This window comes from Schistocerca serialis, chromosome 9, assembly GCF_023864345.2.
Source record: "Schistocerca serialis cubense isolate TAMUIC-IGC-003099 chromosome 9, iqSchSeri2.2, whole genome shotgun sequence".
Lineage (NCBI taxonomy): Eukaryota > Metazoa > Arthropoda > Insecta > Orthoptera > Acrididae > Schistocerca > Schistocerca serialis.
The window spans coordinates 375,668,100-375,683,624 of record NC_064646.1 but is presented as its reverse complement, the minus strand read 5'-3'; the positions used below and the strand labels follow the sequence as shown (position 1 = coordinate 375,683,624).

The window sequence follows — 15,525 nt, the reverse complement described above, 5'->3', positions numbered from 1 at the left end:
TTTATAAAAAAAGAAATCCATTTGTAGCCAACACATCCCATTTTTATATAAAAAAAATTACATTTTATGACTTCACTTAGTCCAATAAAGATCTTGAAACAATAAGAAGATAGGAAGCATAATAATTTGAAAACATAGGTTATAGGGGAACCTTGTGTGTCGTTTAGTTAGATGTAAACATTGTCGTATTAAAATCATGTCATTCATAGAGTTCTACATCTAAGGACTAACATAAATCCTAATTTTCAACAATGATAAATATTTCTACAAGGATTTTGAAATAGTTCACTTTCAGCGCTGAGATTTTTGGCAGTTAGCCTAATCCATAGATTGCAGAAAAAGAATTATCTGAGAATACATGAATGTTTTTACTTCTGTTTCTAGTGCAAAATTCAGGATTTCACCTGTAATAAATCTTTCATTCATTGTGCACCGTAGATCTCATCAAGTAATATTAATCTACCTATCACTATGCAGGGTGTCCAAGGAGAAATGGTCAATATTCTGTGATATGGCAGGAGTGATCATTCAAAGCGAGAAAGTCTAGTAAACATGGTCTCTAAAGTGCGTACGTCAAGAGCTGTCAGCACTTACCACCTTCGCTGCTGTGAAACATATGTTTTCTACTGAACAAGTGCTCATAGCTCTTCAGATATTCCTTTTAGAGCCCATGTTTAATGGACCTTTTCGCTTTGAATGTTTGTTCCTGTCATATCCCCGAATACTGACCATTTTTTCTTGGGATACCGTGTATTGCTTAGTATTATTTTTGTCTATGCCATTTAAATGGAATCAAGTAAAGTAAAAATAAAGCTACTACTATAAAAAAAGTTACTGCCTCCACAGTTATACTAAACTGTTGCTTGTATTCTCAATACAAATGTTGGTCTGCCCAATCCACTCCTTTCATTTATTTGTTGTAGTCTAATACACTTTCAGGTTTTTAAATTGGGTAATTGGTTTTTCTACCCCCCCCCTTTTTTTTTTTTTTTTTTTTTTTAGTGTCAGTCAAAAGTGGCATTGTGTATTGTAGAGATCATTCGTATTGTTTCAGTTTTCGAAGCTCTCCATACCTGTGCAAGTACTTCACCTTTATGTTGATGACAAGCTTCAAACACCTTGACTTTTGCACCCTGTAATTTTTCTGGAAATCCTCTATTTTGCCGTATCGTTCCACAAACTCGAGTTTTCATTTCAAGTAACTTCTCTGCAAATTCTACACTGCTATAATAACTATCCATGTAGAGGTGATGCCACTTTCGATAAGAAGGTTCAGTAGTTCCATCACTGTTTTTGCTAAAGGCTGTCCAGTGCCGGAATATATCTTGAATGAGGAACTGTATCACGCATTTGAACCACACAGCATCTGAATGAGTATGCCATATTTTGTAATTTTCGACAGATTGTAAACTTTAAAATTTAACCGTCCGTGCTACGGTATCATTCCTTCATCAATTGAGATGTTTTGACATAGATTAGAAGTTGCTTTAAACTTTTTGGAAAAATAATCAGTTATGAATTGCACTTTGAAAAGCTGGTCGGCATTATCCGGTTTATTGTTGTTATCAGAAAAATGTAAAAATGATAATATTTGTCTGAATCGGTTGTGGGACATTGGTGTGTCTATCAACGGATTTGTTGACCAATAATCATTGATCCTTACTTTTTTTACAATTCCCATAAGGATAGCAAGCCTAAAGCATTTTCTAAGTTCGGGTTCGACAAATTCGACATTTTTTAATCCAGTTTCCTTCTGTGGCAATTCTGACTGTAGTACTTGCTGGTTTCGTTGCCAATATATTCAGATAGATCTTTCCCAGTATATAATTCTGCGATATCCTTGACACTGTGTGTATCTTTGGAAAATGTGTTTGGACCCGGAGATCCTTCAAATTTATTACTGGTCCTCTGTAAATCGAAAGTCTGACCACTATGTACTGTCTTCTTCTGACTCATCCGAATCAGTTGTAAACTGTAGCATTTGCCAAATTCTTCTGAGACGTATTTCACTATCTTCCGACGATTCTGCTTCACTTTCCAATCAGCAAAGTCGTCCGGAACGTCAGACAAGACATCCATGCATTCATCATAAATTATCATATCATATCGTCTCTTTTGTCTGCCATGATGAAGGGGAACAAGTACTTATAAAAACAAAAAACTTGTTGACGTGTGTAACTTATTGTTACCTAAGCAAAACACCAACAGAATGCAAACGATACTAAAGTGCTGTCGCTGGCCACTGCGTGATACTATACTCACGACACCACTGTGGTGTTGCAGACCATTGACTACCTCTGATCTCTTTATTAAAAGTGCGTTGAAGGCTGATTTTTGTTGCTGGGCAAATAAAAGGAAAATGATAGTTTTGTATCAGCAAGAACTTGATTCATTTTGTACTTATGACAATATATAGATCACCAAAGTACCCTATCAGACTATTGTATTGGTACTCAAAAGGAGCCAGACAAGAGTAGAAATTGTTAATCGTAGATTTGGAGATACAGTACAGCAGTATTTTCCTTGGAGTATCAAATGTATATCACTCCTTGAAATTACAAATTGTACTAAATATGTGTAGGTTGTTGTTGTTGTTGTTGTTGTTGTTGTGGTCTTCAGTCCTGAGACTGGTTTGATGCTGCTCTCTGTGCTACTCTATCCTGTGCAAGATTCATCATCTCCCAGTATCTACTGCAGCCTACATCCTTCTGGATCTGCTTAGTGTATTCATCTCTTGGCCTCCCTCTATGATTTTTACCCTCCACACTGCCCTCCAGACCTAATTGGTGATCCCTTGATGCCTCAGAACATGTCCTACCAACCGATCCCTTCTTCTAGTCAAGTTGTGCCACAAACTCCTCTTCTCCCCAATTCTATTCAATACCGCCTCATTAGTTATGTGATCCACCCATCTAATCTTCAGCATTCTTCTGTAGCACCACGTTTTGAAAGCTTCTATTCTCTTCTTGCCTAAACTATTTATCGTCCATGTTTCACTTCCATACATGGCTACACTCCATACAAATACTTTCAGAAACGACTTCCTGACACTTAAATCTAAACTCGACGTTAACAAATTTCTCTTCTTCAGAAACGCTTTCCTTGCCATTGCCAGTCTACATTTTATATCCTCTCTACTTTGACCATCATCAGTTATTTTGCTCACCAAATAGCAAAACTCCTTTACTACTTGAAGTGTCTCATTTCCTAATCTAATTCCCTCAGCATCACCTGACTTAATTCGACTACATTCCATTATCCATGTTTTGCTTTTATTGATGTTCATCTTATACCCTCCTTTCAAGACACTGTCCATTCCGTTCTTCCAAGTCCTTTGCTGTCTCTGACAGTATTACAATGTCATCGGCGAACCTCAAAGGTTTTATTTCTTCTCCATGGATTTTAATACCTACTCCGATCTTTTCTTTTGTTTCCTTTACTGCTTGCTCAAAATACAGATTGAATAGCATCGGGGAGAGGCTACAACCCTGTCTCACTCCCTTCCCAACCACTGCTTCCCTTTCATGTCCCTCGACTCTTATAACTGCCATTTGGTTTCCATACAAATTGTAAATAGCCTTTCGCTCCCTGTATTTTACCCCTGCCACCTTCAGAATTTGAAAGAGTATTCCAGTCAACATTGTCAAAAGCTTTCTCTAAGTCTACAATTGCTAGAAACGTAGGTTTGCCTTTCTTTTATCTTTCTTCTAAGATACGTCATAGCGTCAGTATTGCCTCAAGTGTTCCAACATTTCTATGGAATCCAAACCGATCTTCCCCGAGGTCGGCTTCTACCAGTTTTTCCATTCGTCTGTGAAGAATTCGCGTTAGTATTTTGCAGCTGTGACTTATTAAACCAATAGTTCAGTAATTTTCAAATCTGTCAACACCTGCTTTCTTTGGGATTGGAATTATTATATTCTTCTTGAAGTCTGAGGGTATTTCCCCTGTCTCGTACATCTTGCTCACCAGATGGTAGAGTTTTGTCAGGAATGGCTCTCTCAAGGTCGTCAATAGTTCTGATGGAATGTTGTCTATTCCCGGGGCCTTGTTTCAACTCAGGTCTTTCAGTGCTCTGTCAGACTCTTCACGCAGTATCGTATCTCCCATTTCATCTTCATCTACCTCTTCCATTTCCATAATATTGGCCTCAAGAACATCGTCCCTGTACAGACCCTCTATATACTTCTTCCACCTTTCTGCTTTCCCTTCTTTGCTTAGAACTGGGTTTCCAGCTGAGCTCTTGATATTCATGCAAGTGGTTCTCTTTTCTCTGAAAGTCTCTTTAATTTTCCTGTAGGCCGTATCTATCTTACCCCTCGTGAGATAAGCCTCTACATCCTTACATTTATCCTCTAGCCATCCCTGCTTAGCCATTTAGCACTTCCTGTCAATCTCATTTTTGAGATGTTTGTATTCCTTTTTGCCTACTTCACTTACCGCATTTTTGTATTTTTTCCTTTCATCAATAACATTTAGTATCTCTTCTGTTACCCAAGGATTTCTACTGGCCCTCGTCTTTTTACTTATTTGATCCTCTGCTATCCATTCTTCTCCTACTGTATTTCTTTCCCCCATTCCTGTCAATTGTTCCCTTATGCTCTCCCTGAAACTCTGTACTACCTCTGGTTCCTTCAGTTTATCCAGGTCTCATCTCCTTAAATTCCCACCTTTTTGCAGTTTCTTCAGTTTTAATCTACAGTTCATAACCAATTGATTGTGGTCAGAGTCCACATCTGCCCCTGGAAATGTCTTACAATTTAAAACCTGGTTCCTAAATCTCTGTCTTACCATTATATAATCTATCTGAAACCTTTTAGTATCTCCAGGGTTCTTCCATGTATACAACATTCTATCATGATTCTTGAAGCGAGTGTTAGCTATGATTAAGTTATGCTCTGTGCAAAATTCTAATAGGTGGCTTCCTCTTTCATTTCTTACCCCCAATCATTATTCACCTACTACGTTTCCTTGTCTTCCTTTTCCTACTGTTGAATTCCAGTCACCCATGACTATTAAATTTTCGTCTCCCTTCAGTACCTGAATAATTTGTTTTATCTCATCATACATTTCATCAATTTCTTCATATGCAGAGCTAGTTGGCATATAAACTTTTACTACTGTAGTAGGCGTGGGCTTCGTATCTATCTTAGTCACGATAATGTGTTCACTATGCTGTTTGTAGTAGCTAACCCGCACTCCTATTTTTTTATTCATTATTAAACCTACTCCTGCATTACCCCTATTTGATTTTGTATTTATAACCCTGTATTCACCTGACCAGAAGTCTTGTTTCTCCTGCCACCGAACTTCACTAATACCCACTATATCTAACTTTAACCTATCCCTTTCCCCTTTTTAAATTTTCTAACCTACCTGCCCGATTAAGGGATCTGACATTCCACGCTCCAATCCGTAGAACGCCAGTTTTCTTTTTCGTAATAACGACGTCCTCTTGAGTAGTCCGCGCCCGGAGAACCGAATGGGGGACTATTTTACCCCCGGAATATTTTACCCAAGAGGACGCCATCATCATCTAATCATAGAGTAAAGCTGCATGCCCTCGGGAAAAATTACGGCTGTAGTTTCCCCTTACTTTCAGCCGTTCGCAGTACCAGCACAGCAAGGCCGTTTTGGTTAGTGTTACAAGGCCAGATCAGTCAATCATCCAGACTGTTGCCCCTGCAACTACTGAAAAAGCTGCTGCCCCTCTTCAGGAACCACACGTTTGTCTGGCCTCTCAACAGATACCCCTCCGTTGTGGTTGCACCCACGGTACGGCTATCTGTATCGTTGAGGCACACAAGCCTCCCCACCAATGGCAAGGTCCATGGTTCATGGGGGGGGGGGGATGTTTAGGTGTAATAGCTAAACTAATTTTGGCAGTGGTCTGAGTGGAATCTGACTGTTCTAAATAGTCTGAAATGTCCCATCCAATTCATCTAGCTCTGTGATGGTAGTCGATGAGGAGGTCAGTGATTATTTTATTGCTGGTTGCTTCAGGGTATGGTGGTACACTTGTGAAAACTGTAATTTTCCATACTTGCTCTGCAGAGGAACAAGACTGCTAATGAACCTGAGTAACTAAGCTGTGCTAGCAATGAAAATCTTTTCAAAATTTACAGATATTAATGTTTCTTAGGCTGTGGGGCAGCAAGAAAGGAATGTGTAACTTGACAGGGATGAAGGAAGTACTAGAAAAATGGAAGCAAGTTGAGTTAAAACAAATCCTATACAGCAATTATGTAATTGTATACGTACTTAATCTTTGTTTCTCACATCAAGTGAGCATTGTATTTAGTAGCTGGTTGCCCGATTTGATCATTATTTGCTACAATGACACAAATGTTCCCTTCTGTTTTATATCAGTATACTGTTAACTTAAATTTTATGAGCTTGGATATTTCTTACATAAAATACCTCTTCTTTCAATTGAGAAATCATTAATGCATATGTCCATGGATGTGTGTCCTATATGTTGATGTTGGTCTTGTGTTTGCCCTTTAATTTATGATACTCGTGTAAGGTCTTATGATAACAGTTGTTGATGGGAATGGAGAAATAGTGTTTGCCAGTATCTCAGTGTTCAAACTATTTTTTTATAGTGGTTCCACACTGTATTGGCTCAGAATATGAGTTGTAATGTAGGCTATGTATACTACGGGGAACAATGAATATCATACAGGACACTGCCCATATCTGGTATCGATGGATTTATGTGAAATGTGTACAATGTGGGTGTTTTTTGAAGAACGGAAGAAAAAGTTTAGTTTGCGAATAGAGTTCAATGGACACACGTCCATGATGATAATAGGAGAAAACAGCAAGAATTCTCCTGTATGATTTTATCAATTTTGTTTCTTCCATTGAGTAGATTCCATTCTTAAACTGAGAATGTAGAAGATCTATAAAATACTCATGTGTTGTTGTGGTCCTCAGTCTGAAGATTGTTTGATGCAGTTATTTTGTTTCCCAAATAGTGTTAATTATACAGCTGCCATACTATATTCATTGGACTTAGCAGTCACAGATTTCTGTAGGCTCCGCAGTAGGTGAATGTAAGAAGGTAGATCCACATGAGTTGCATAGTTTCACCAGTATTGTTCTAGCATTTGCAAAGTAATCGATAGGAAGAATCCCTTTGTCATCTCAGAAAACAGTGACTGTACCCAACACCAGTAGCAATAATAATAATAATAATAATAATAATAATAATAATAATAATTTGTGTGGCCCAGCAGCCTTGTGCAAATCTTTCAGTTGGACGCTGCTTTGAACTGTATGGGTTACAGCACTTAATTATTTATCCTCATTGAAAAGTAGAGGGAAACAGAGAATAATTGATAGAAAGTAGACCTTTTAGAACATATAATTTTATTATACATATTTCACACTTCTTGTCAGCTGCTGGTCTCAGGATATTATTTTTTTGTTCCGTGAAATTTCACAATCTTTTTATTTCCGCCTTTATGCAATTGATGTCCGTGTGACGATGTTCTTTCATTTCTGTAAAGTTAAAAATTCTGCACTTAGCAGTAACTGCCTGATTATATATTCAAAGTTTGCTTTACGCACAATACGTGGAGTGTGGAATAAGTATTAGATGTATTATTTATACTTATTATGACTGACAGTAGTATTCTGCAGAAGATGAAGATGTTCAGTATGGTTACCTTACATTTTATGAATATGCACAGAGTTCGAAGATAATTATGAATCTTCATTATTCCAGGAGAAAAACCTTACAAGTGCCTCTACTGTGAGAAATGTTTCTCTGACAAGGGAGCTTGCAACTCCCACATTAGAGTACATACTCGTGAAGAAACATGTAGTTGTCCATACTGTGGGCAGACCTTCTCAAAGAAACAGGTTTGTAGAAAACCTTCATGTACTGTATTATAAACTGAATAAATTGCATAGTCCTTCTTAAGTGCTTAATGAAACATAAGCAAAACTGAATAATTAGTAATAGCTAGCAGTTTGACAGAGAGATTGCCATGGTCTAACTGGAGAACATACTCCATGTGTACCTATCTTCAGGTTCTCTTGAATTGTATGTGGAAAGTCATTACTAATGCTTCAGAAGTGAATGGTACCTACTATATTAGTACTGCTACATTTAATTTTCTGTGTAATGTAACTCTCCACTTATCAGACAGTGTTCATGAGGGTGGACAGCTGTAAAACAAAGTAGTGTGTTCTAAAACACAACCATGAATACTCTTGTAAAAGGTCCAGATGTCATGCAATTTCTGAAGTTTTGTTGTATAACTGTTACTCTCCACGCATGTGCGTGCAAATAAATTTGTTTTCTGTTTATTGTGCAACATCACTGGAGGAGCTTACTAACTGTGCCGACATCTCAGATCTTGTGGGTGTTTATCTGTTATATGACTGTATATCTCCTAAGCATGTGGTGGTCTCTTATCCTTCTTTCATTTTAATTAGTCCTTAACTTTGCTGCATTATTACTAATACATTCAAAGATTTTTTCTGAAAGTGGGTAGGTGGACTCCATTTGCATGTTAGCTGTATTGTTGTGAAAGTCATTTGACTTGAAATAACTATGCTATTTGATTTCAGAAACTGAAGTACCATATCCGGAAACACACTGGGGAAGGTTTAATGACTTGCGAGATATGCAATAAAGTAAGATAATATATTGTTACAGATTTATTTTTGTGTGGATTAAACATTATTAAAGAAAATTAATCAAATTCATTTACTTCCACATATTTGCTATATTCCAGACATTCACAAATAGTTTTGCACTAAAAGAGCATCGTGTCATCCACAATCGGCAGACCCAAATCCTATGCCAGCAGTGTGGAAAGGGATTCAACAGTGAAAAATACCTCCAACGACATGTGGCCATAGTGCATGAGCCGACAAAACTTTTTGCTTGTCCTTTGTAAGTACAACTTTTTCCTTGTTTTAAAAATGTTGTTACCACCCTTGCTGCCTACAGCTCACTTCACTTCTTTCACTAAGATACTGAACTAACCAAATCTTCCCTTCATGGAATTCCAAATTTAATTTTCCACTGCTTTGCCTAAATTGCTTCTTTCGAAGGGACATGGCCTATTTCCTTATCCGATCCAAACGTATTCTGTCTTTTCAAATCTAACAGTAATTCCTTCAGACTTTAACTGCACTAATGAAAATCAATATTATTTGTTTACAAAACACTTCTTAATCGTAAAATTTGAAATTATGACTAGGTGAAATGTTATTCTGGGTGAAGTACCTTAACACATAATACAAAATTGTGGTAGGTTTTCTGCAGGGTATTTCATGTACACTGCATGCACTGAATCTGGCATTGCATGGGAAACAATGCAGTGGATCTAGACTCGGAGGGCCGCATGTAGTCTTGCCTCTTTCTTGGTCCCTGGCAGATTATGTAATAGTTTCAACCATTCTAGATTAATTAAGAGCTGACTGGAAAGCAGTTCAAGAAAATCTTCATCATTTACCGTGTCAGTAGCATTTACTCAAACAGCATTTCAGGTATTGTTACTACTTGCCTCTTGCATTTTGGTTCCCCCTGCAATGCAACACACAGTGCTGGTGAAGTATGTGGAGCACCCTGAGATTTGAATTTTGATTCAGAGCTGAAGGAGTTCTGAATTATTTTAAAAGTTCTGCATTGTGTATTGTGCCTAAATAAAGATTGTGTATTATTGTATTTCATTCAATTATAGATAGATAGCCTTGGCTCACAACTCCAGATTTGCAGACTGTAAAGTGTTTTATTACATCTCCCATAGCTTATGCAGACAAAGATGTTTACATTTTCTTCCAGACATATATGATTCAGCAAATGGCCTTTCTTGACAAAATATTGTGTTATATCATGAATACTGAAGTTGATTTTTCCAGCTGGGGCTACAAGGAATAATCAGATGAAGTGTTATAGTGATTGGAACACTGTACTTCTTTTCATGAGGAGTGGCTTTCAGATATGCACAACAAATCCTTTTCTTTTCTCATCCTTGTCTAATCGAAACTAGTAATCTTCCCATGGTAGTGCATTACTAGTATTATTTCTCCAGAATTTGTGCTGCTTTCAGGTGAAGTTTGGTTCTCAGCAGCTTGCATACAAAATTGTGTAACTATAATGGGTACAGGTATACTAACTTCTTGTCAGTATGTGATTTACATCATTCTGTAGGCAAGTAGTAAATACAGATACATCAAGAATACAGAATATTCTTTAATCACATACCAGTAATACATTACCAAGAACTGTTCTTAAAATGCAACACTGCAAACACAATTTAATTTTGATGTCCTATGATGCATTAATGTACATTGTCATAACTGTAGGTAACTTCTGTAATTTATGTGGCCAGATATCAATTCTGTGGATTTCATTTTGTTGGTCCATTAACACACCAGTATATTCAGAGTTGGGAAAAGAAAGATCATGTTGTGCAGTTCAGGGAGTGCAAATTTTGGTGCCTCGTAGATCTAAATAACTTCGATGCAGATGAGCCATACATTTTGAACAATTTACCTAAGAAATTGTGAAGCAATTTTCTTCCTTGTGTGGTAGTGGTCTCCATGTATGATATTGTTCCATACTTTTGTTAAATTCTGCACATGTGAGCATCAGTTTTTGTTTTGTTAGCATTGTTTGCCCTCGTTTCATTCTTAACCACATTAACACTAATTTGCCTTAGCATTGAATTAAAACATTTTTGTGGCTGACATTTTATGGGCTGTTAATAAGCCAGAAGAACAATTACACAAAACTTAGTAGGGAAGTTTTGCAGTACAGCTCCATTTACATTACTTTTTGCAGGGATTTCCCTTACTTTGATTCCCCTTGAAAACATTTATGAAATCAATTTGCCAAGTAGCTGTCGTTAGCTCCCAGTCCCCATCCAGCAACTGCTGAAATTCTCCTGTAGATACCCTTTCACTTACCACATGGAGTGAGAGTAGGTTTGTAAATACTAATGAAAAACATCTGTGGGGGCAGAAAGGGAGAGGAGAGAAGCCAAAATGGGGAAATGACTATGTAGATGAGCTGGGAAGGGAAGGGAAGGGGAGGGGAATGGGTGAGAGGCTGGAGTGGGGTCAGGGAATGGAATAGAGCAAGTGAAAAACAAGGACTAGTGAACGTTGAGGCCAAAGGAGTTACAGGACTGAAGGTTAGGTTGCAGGGAAAGTTCTCACATATGTAATTTCAGAAAAGCTGGTGTTGTTGGTTAAGGATCTAAATGGCATGAGCTGTGAAGCATACATTGAAGTCAGCACACAATGTGGTGCAGCATGCTTGGCAACTGCATTGTCCAACTGTCTCTTGGCCACTGCTTGTAGATGGCAATTTATGCAGATGGACAGCTTGTTAGTTGTCGTGCCCATGTAGAATGCTGCACCATCTTTTCAGCTAATTTGACAGACTACTTGGCTGCTTTCAAAAGGGGCCCTGCCTCTGATGGGATAGAAGATGCTTTTTTTTTTTTACATAAGTGGAGTATATGGTCATGGGAGGATGTGTTGGACAGTTCCTGCAACTATGCCTTTGACACAGATATCAGACATTGGGTAAGCAAGCAGTTCATTGCCACATGGCTTATAGCCCCGTAAAAGACCTAGATGCAAGATGTGTCCCATACATGCTCCCACTACTGCTTACTGCAGTCATCTGCCCTCCCCTGCCCCACCACTACACTACACAACACTACACTAAACTAAACTACACTATTCCATACCCCATCAAAGGTAGGGCGACATGTGAAAGGAGTCATGTAGCTTATCAACTAAGATGCAACCACTGTGCTGTTTTATATGTAAAAATAGAAGCATTACTTCCAAATCACAGTGACCAGTTAAAAATGTTGCACCATGCTGAGCTGGGGTAGGAGATAATTATCCTATCATTTCCCAGTGGCACTTTTGTTGTACCTTGTGCTGTGTGCTTCAACCAGAATTTTGTCATTGATTGACAGGAGTTAACCGATGTCTGTCAAGCTACCTAATGTCTTTGAACAAAATTTTTCTTAATGACATACAAATACTGGCGTTTCCAGAACATGAAGTCTCTTAATTTGTTGATAACCACCCAAACAAAAAGCTATTCATGTTTGAAATATAAGTTTGTGAAGGCAGTTAGGTTAATCATTATCTTTGATAATAATGATTACTATATGTGTAGTGTATCTGCTCGAATGCTTCCATCTTGGCTATTCGTCTGCTGTTACTTCCCGAGTTTCCGTGTGCCAGACTGAGACTCGAACTCGGGACCTTTGCCTTTCGTGGGCAAGTGCTCTACCAACTGAGCTACCCAAGCACGACTGATGCCCCGTCTTCACGGCTTTACTTCTGCCAGTACCTCGTCTCCTACTTTCCAAACAGTTTTAATCTGCCAGGAAGTTTCATATCAGTGCACACTCCGCTGCAGAGTGAAAATCTCATTCTGGAAACGTCCCCCAGGCTGTGGCTAAGCCATGTCTCTGCAATATCTATTCTTTCAGGAGTGCTTGTTCTGCAAGGTTCGCAGGAGAGCTTCTGTAAAGTTTGGAAGGTAGGAGACGAGGTACTGGCAGAAGTAAAGCTGTGAGGACGGGGCGTGAGTCGTGCTTGGGTAGCTCAGTTGGTAGAGCACTTGACCGCGAAAGGCAAAGGTCCAGAGTTCCCGTCTCGGTCCGGCACACAGCTTTAGTCTGCTAGGAAGTTTCATATCAGCACACACTCTGCTGCAGAGTGAAAATCTCATTCAAGAATGAACTAGTATTGTTTCATTGTATCATAAATTGTACTTTAAATTTCCGTTTCCAGTCACAACACTGTAGCCATGCAGATGTCAAGTACAGTAATTGTTCTGTTTTTTTTTCTTTTTTTTTTCTTTGACAGCCTTTTGTGTGGATCTAGTTTTTCACACATACCACACTGCTCCCAAAACAGTACAAATACAAAAACTATAATGCGTAACTCTGTTGATGAAAAAATATTACTCTAAGGCTCAACAGCACAACTTCATTGCAAAGACTGAAAAACACAAACTTTTGGCATGTAGCACCAAATGCTTTTGTTTGCTAATAGCATGGCGACAGGGTGCATTATACCTGCAGACTGAAAGGTGATGTGGGAGGGGAATCAAATTTGTCACTGACATCTGTGTAGCTACAGCATTGTGTCAACTTCAGTGCATTAAATGTCAGTCACTAATTATTGTAATCATTCTGTAAGATTTTGTAGGTATTCTTTTGTGACAGTTTCTAAATTATGTATACTGTGTATGCTAATGTTGCCAACATTTTAACACCGAAACATCTTCAAGTTTCTTACTACAGAGAACCGAATATATTACCATGTCATTCGACATGACTATAAAACTTGTATAAAATCTTTGCTTTTTAAATTGACTGATACATTTTCTCTGTATTTAGGTGCCCTAAGGTGTTTTCACAGCACGGTCGTCTTAAGGCACATCTGATGACACATACTGGTGTGAAGCACATGAAGTGTCTGTTATGTGAGAAAGCTTACTCTGTTCGGAAGTCATTACGCAGACATTTATTGGAAAAGCATCAAGTTTCACCAGAACACCCACAGTATAAAAACTGCTTCTATGCAATGTCGGCTGCAGAAGCGGGCTTACTTATTCCAGAGGGAGCAGGTCCATTTGTGCCCCCCGATGATGATTCCACCAGTCAGTCAAAGGATGATGAAGATTATCATCCAAAGAAACCACCACCTCGTAAATTCCCCCGAAAAACACCTGGCAGGAAAGGACCAGGAAGAAGAGGTGTATCAAAGGGCTCTGCAGCATTTGAAGTGTATAACTCGCAGGAGGGTGGTTCACCGTCAGGTGAAGTAGGTGAAGTGAAGAGGACCCGTAGAAAATATAACACAAAAAAGAGGCAGAGAGAAGCAGCAGAGGCAGCTGCCTTGGCGGCTGCTGCTGCTGCTGCAGAGGGAGGTGTCACTGCTACAACAACATCTGACTGTGCCATTCCTGCCCTGTTGGATACAGAACCTGTAAGTCCATCATCAACAGATGGACCAGCTAGGAGAACACGCCAGAAGTCATCTCCGAAAGTAGCACCGCCGATGATTTTTCATATGGACTCCAGCAGCAGTGCAGATGAAGCTCCTAATTCTCCTCCTCCACTTAAAAGAAAGGTGGGTAGGCCTCCCAAACGTCAACAGCCATCTACAGCACAGATGAAGAAACTCCAATTGGCAGGCAAAAAGAAACGCAGGGTGGAAGCAATTGTGGAGATTCTTCAGAAGACTAGCAGTTCTCCAAGTAGTGCAAGTCCTAGGGAAGAGGAGGAAGACCGAAGCTTAAAAGGCTCAGAAATTAAATCTGAGTCCACAGGTAGAACTTATCCAGACGCTGACAGTGACGATGCGCCAGTCTTGGCCAAAATTTTGCCTCTTAATTGTCCTCAGAAGCAAAGAAAAAGCTCATTCGAATCTCAGCCTAGTGTTTTCAGGGAGGAGGACAAGATGTGTTAGTTTAGAATCTTTAAATAATACAATGCCAAATGATAGCATAAAAATTTTTGTTTCGGCAGACATTTTTAAACATCTTTTTGTATTCTACCCAAAAATTTCTTAAATGAGTCTTTCCTTGTGAATGTTCATAAGAAATTATTGTGATGTTTATCTTTGTCCCTGTTCAGAGAAGTTTGTTATGGACAGGTGACATGGTTGTGAAAATTTCTTTGCCATTATGAGCAGAGTGCATATTTGTCAGATACAGTAGTAATGAGAAAACAGACAGGTGCCAGTTACTATCCAAAGCATTTATAGTAAAGATGTTTGCATTATTTCATTGTAGGATATATTGCTTATTCTGATATATTTAGGAGGCTGCTGTTTGTTTTTATGCTTATTTTTTGTTTTCAGAAACTGGGAAATGGAACTATTTTGTAGCAGATTTAAAGCTGTTAATTTATATATTGCTTGCATTATATGTCGTACATATCCTGTGTAGTAATACCTTTCAGGTACTTAAGGATTTTGTTAAAATATTTGACTGATTATCTTTGAAATTTGTCACTTAATGTCTAACAGTTATTACAAAGTAATACAGAACTGAAACTATCACTGCCACTAGAGATTGATGATAATTAATTCTGCATAAGTAAAATGTGTGAGCAGAAGTTGGGTGGAGCACTTGTCACGTTCTAAAACTTTTAGTTGTCAAAGGACAGAGAAATTCCAGTTTACATAGATGAAATAATTAGAGAGTTTATCATTAACTGTCCTTTGTAACTTTCTCAATAATAACAGAAATCATTCATAATTTGAGGGAACACAGCTCAGAATGGGAGTGCACTTTTCTAGACAAAGCAACGCTGACAGTGCATAGCCAGTTTATAGGGAGGCGGGAGAGGGTGGGGGAAGGGAAAGCTTGTGCAGTAATGAGTTACTTGTGTACAGTTCATTTTGCAGGGTCTTTTTACTATCATCCTGGTCATACCACCTCTGTAAAGCATCAGTTAAGTTGTGATTGTCTTCATCAGTTTTTCATTTATTTTCTTTATTTTGTTGCTACTTATC

At 38.5% G+C, this 15,525-nt stretch overlaps 1 protein-coding gene across 1 annotated transcript in view; it reads left to right on the top strand.

Moving 5' to 3' along the window:
- The window catches only part of LOC126418637 (zinc finger protein 665-like), a 75,302-nt gene extending 60,432 nt beyond the window's left edge, over nucleotides 1–14,870 (top strand). Inside the window, exons 6-9 of the mRNA XM_050085489.1 lie at nucleotides 7,733–7,869; nucleotides 8,584–8,649; nucleotides 8,751–8,911; nucleotides 13,401–14,870. Coding sequence (XP_049941446.1) covers nucleotides 7,733–7,869; nucleotides 8,584–8,649; nucleotides 8,751–8,911; nucleotides 13,401–14,475 — 1,439 coding nt within the window. The 3' untranslated portion in view covers nucleotides 14,476–14,870. The remainder of the gene's footprint in view (nucleotides 1–7,732; nucleotides 7,870–8,583; nucleotides 8,650–8,750; nucleotides 8,912–13,400) is intronic.
- The last annotated feature ends 655 nt before the right edge of the window (nucleotides 14,871–15,525 follow it).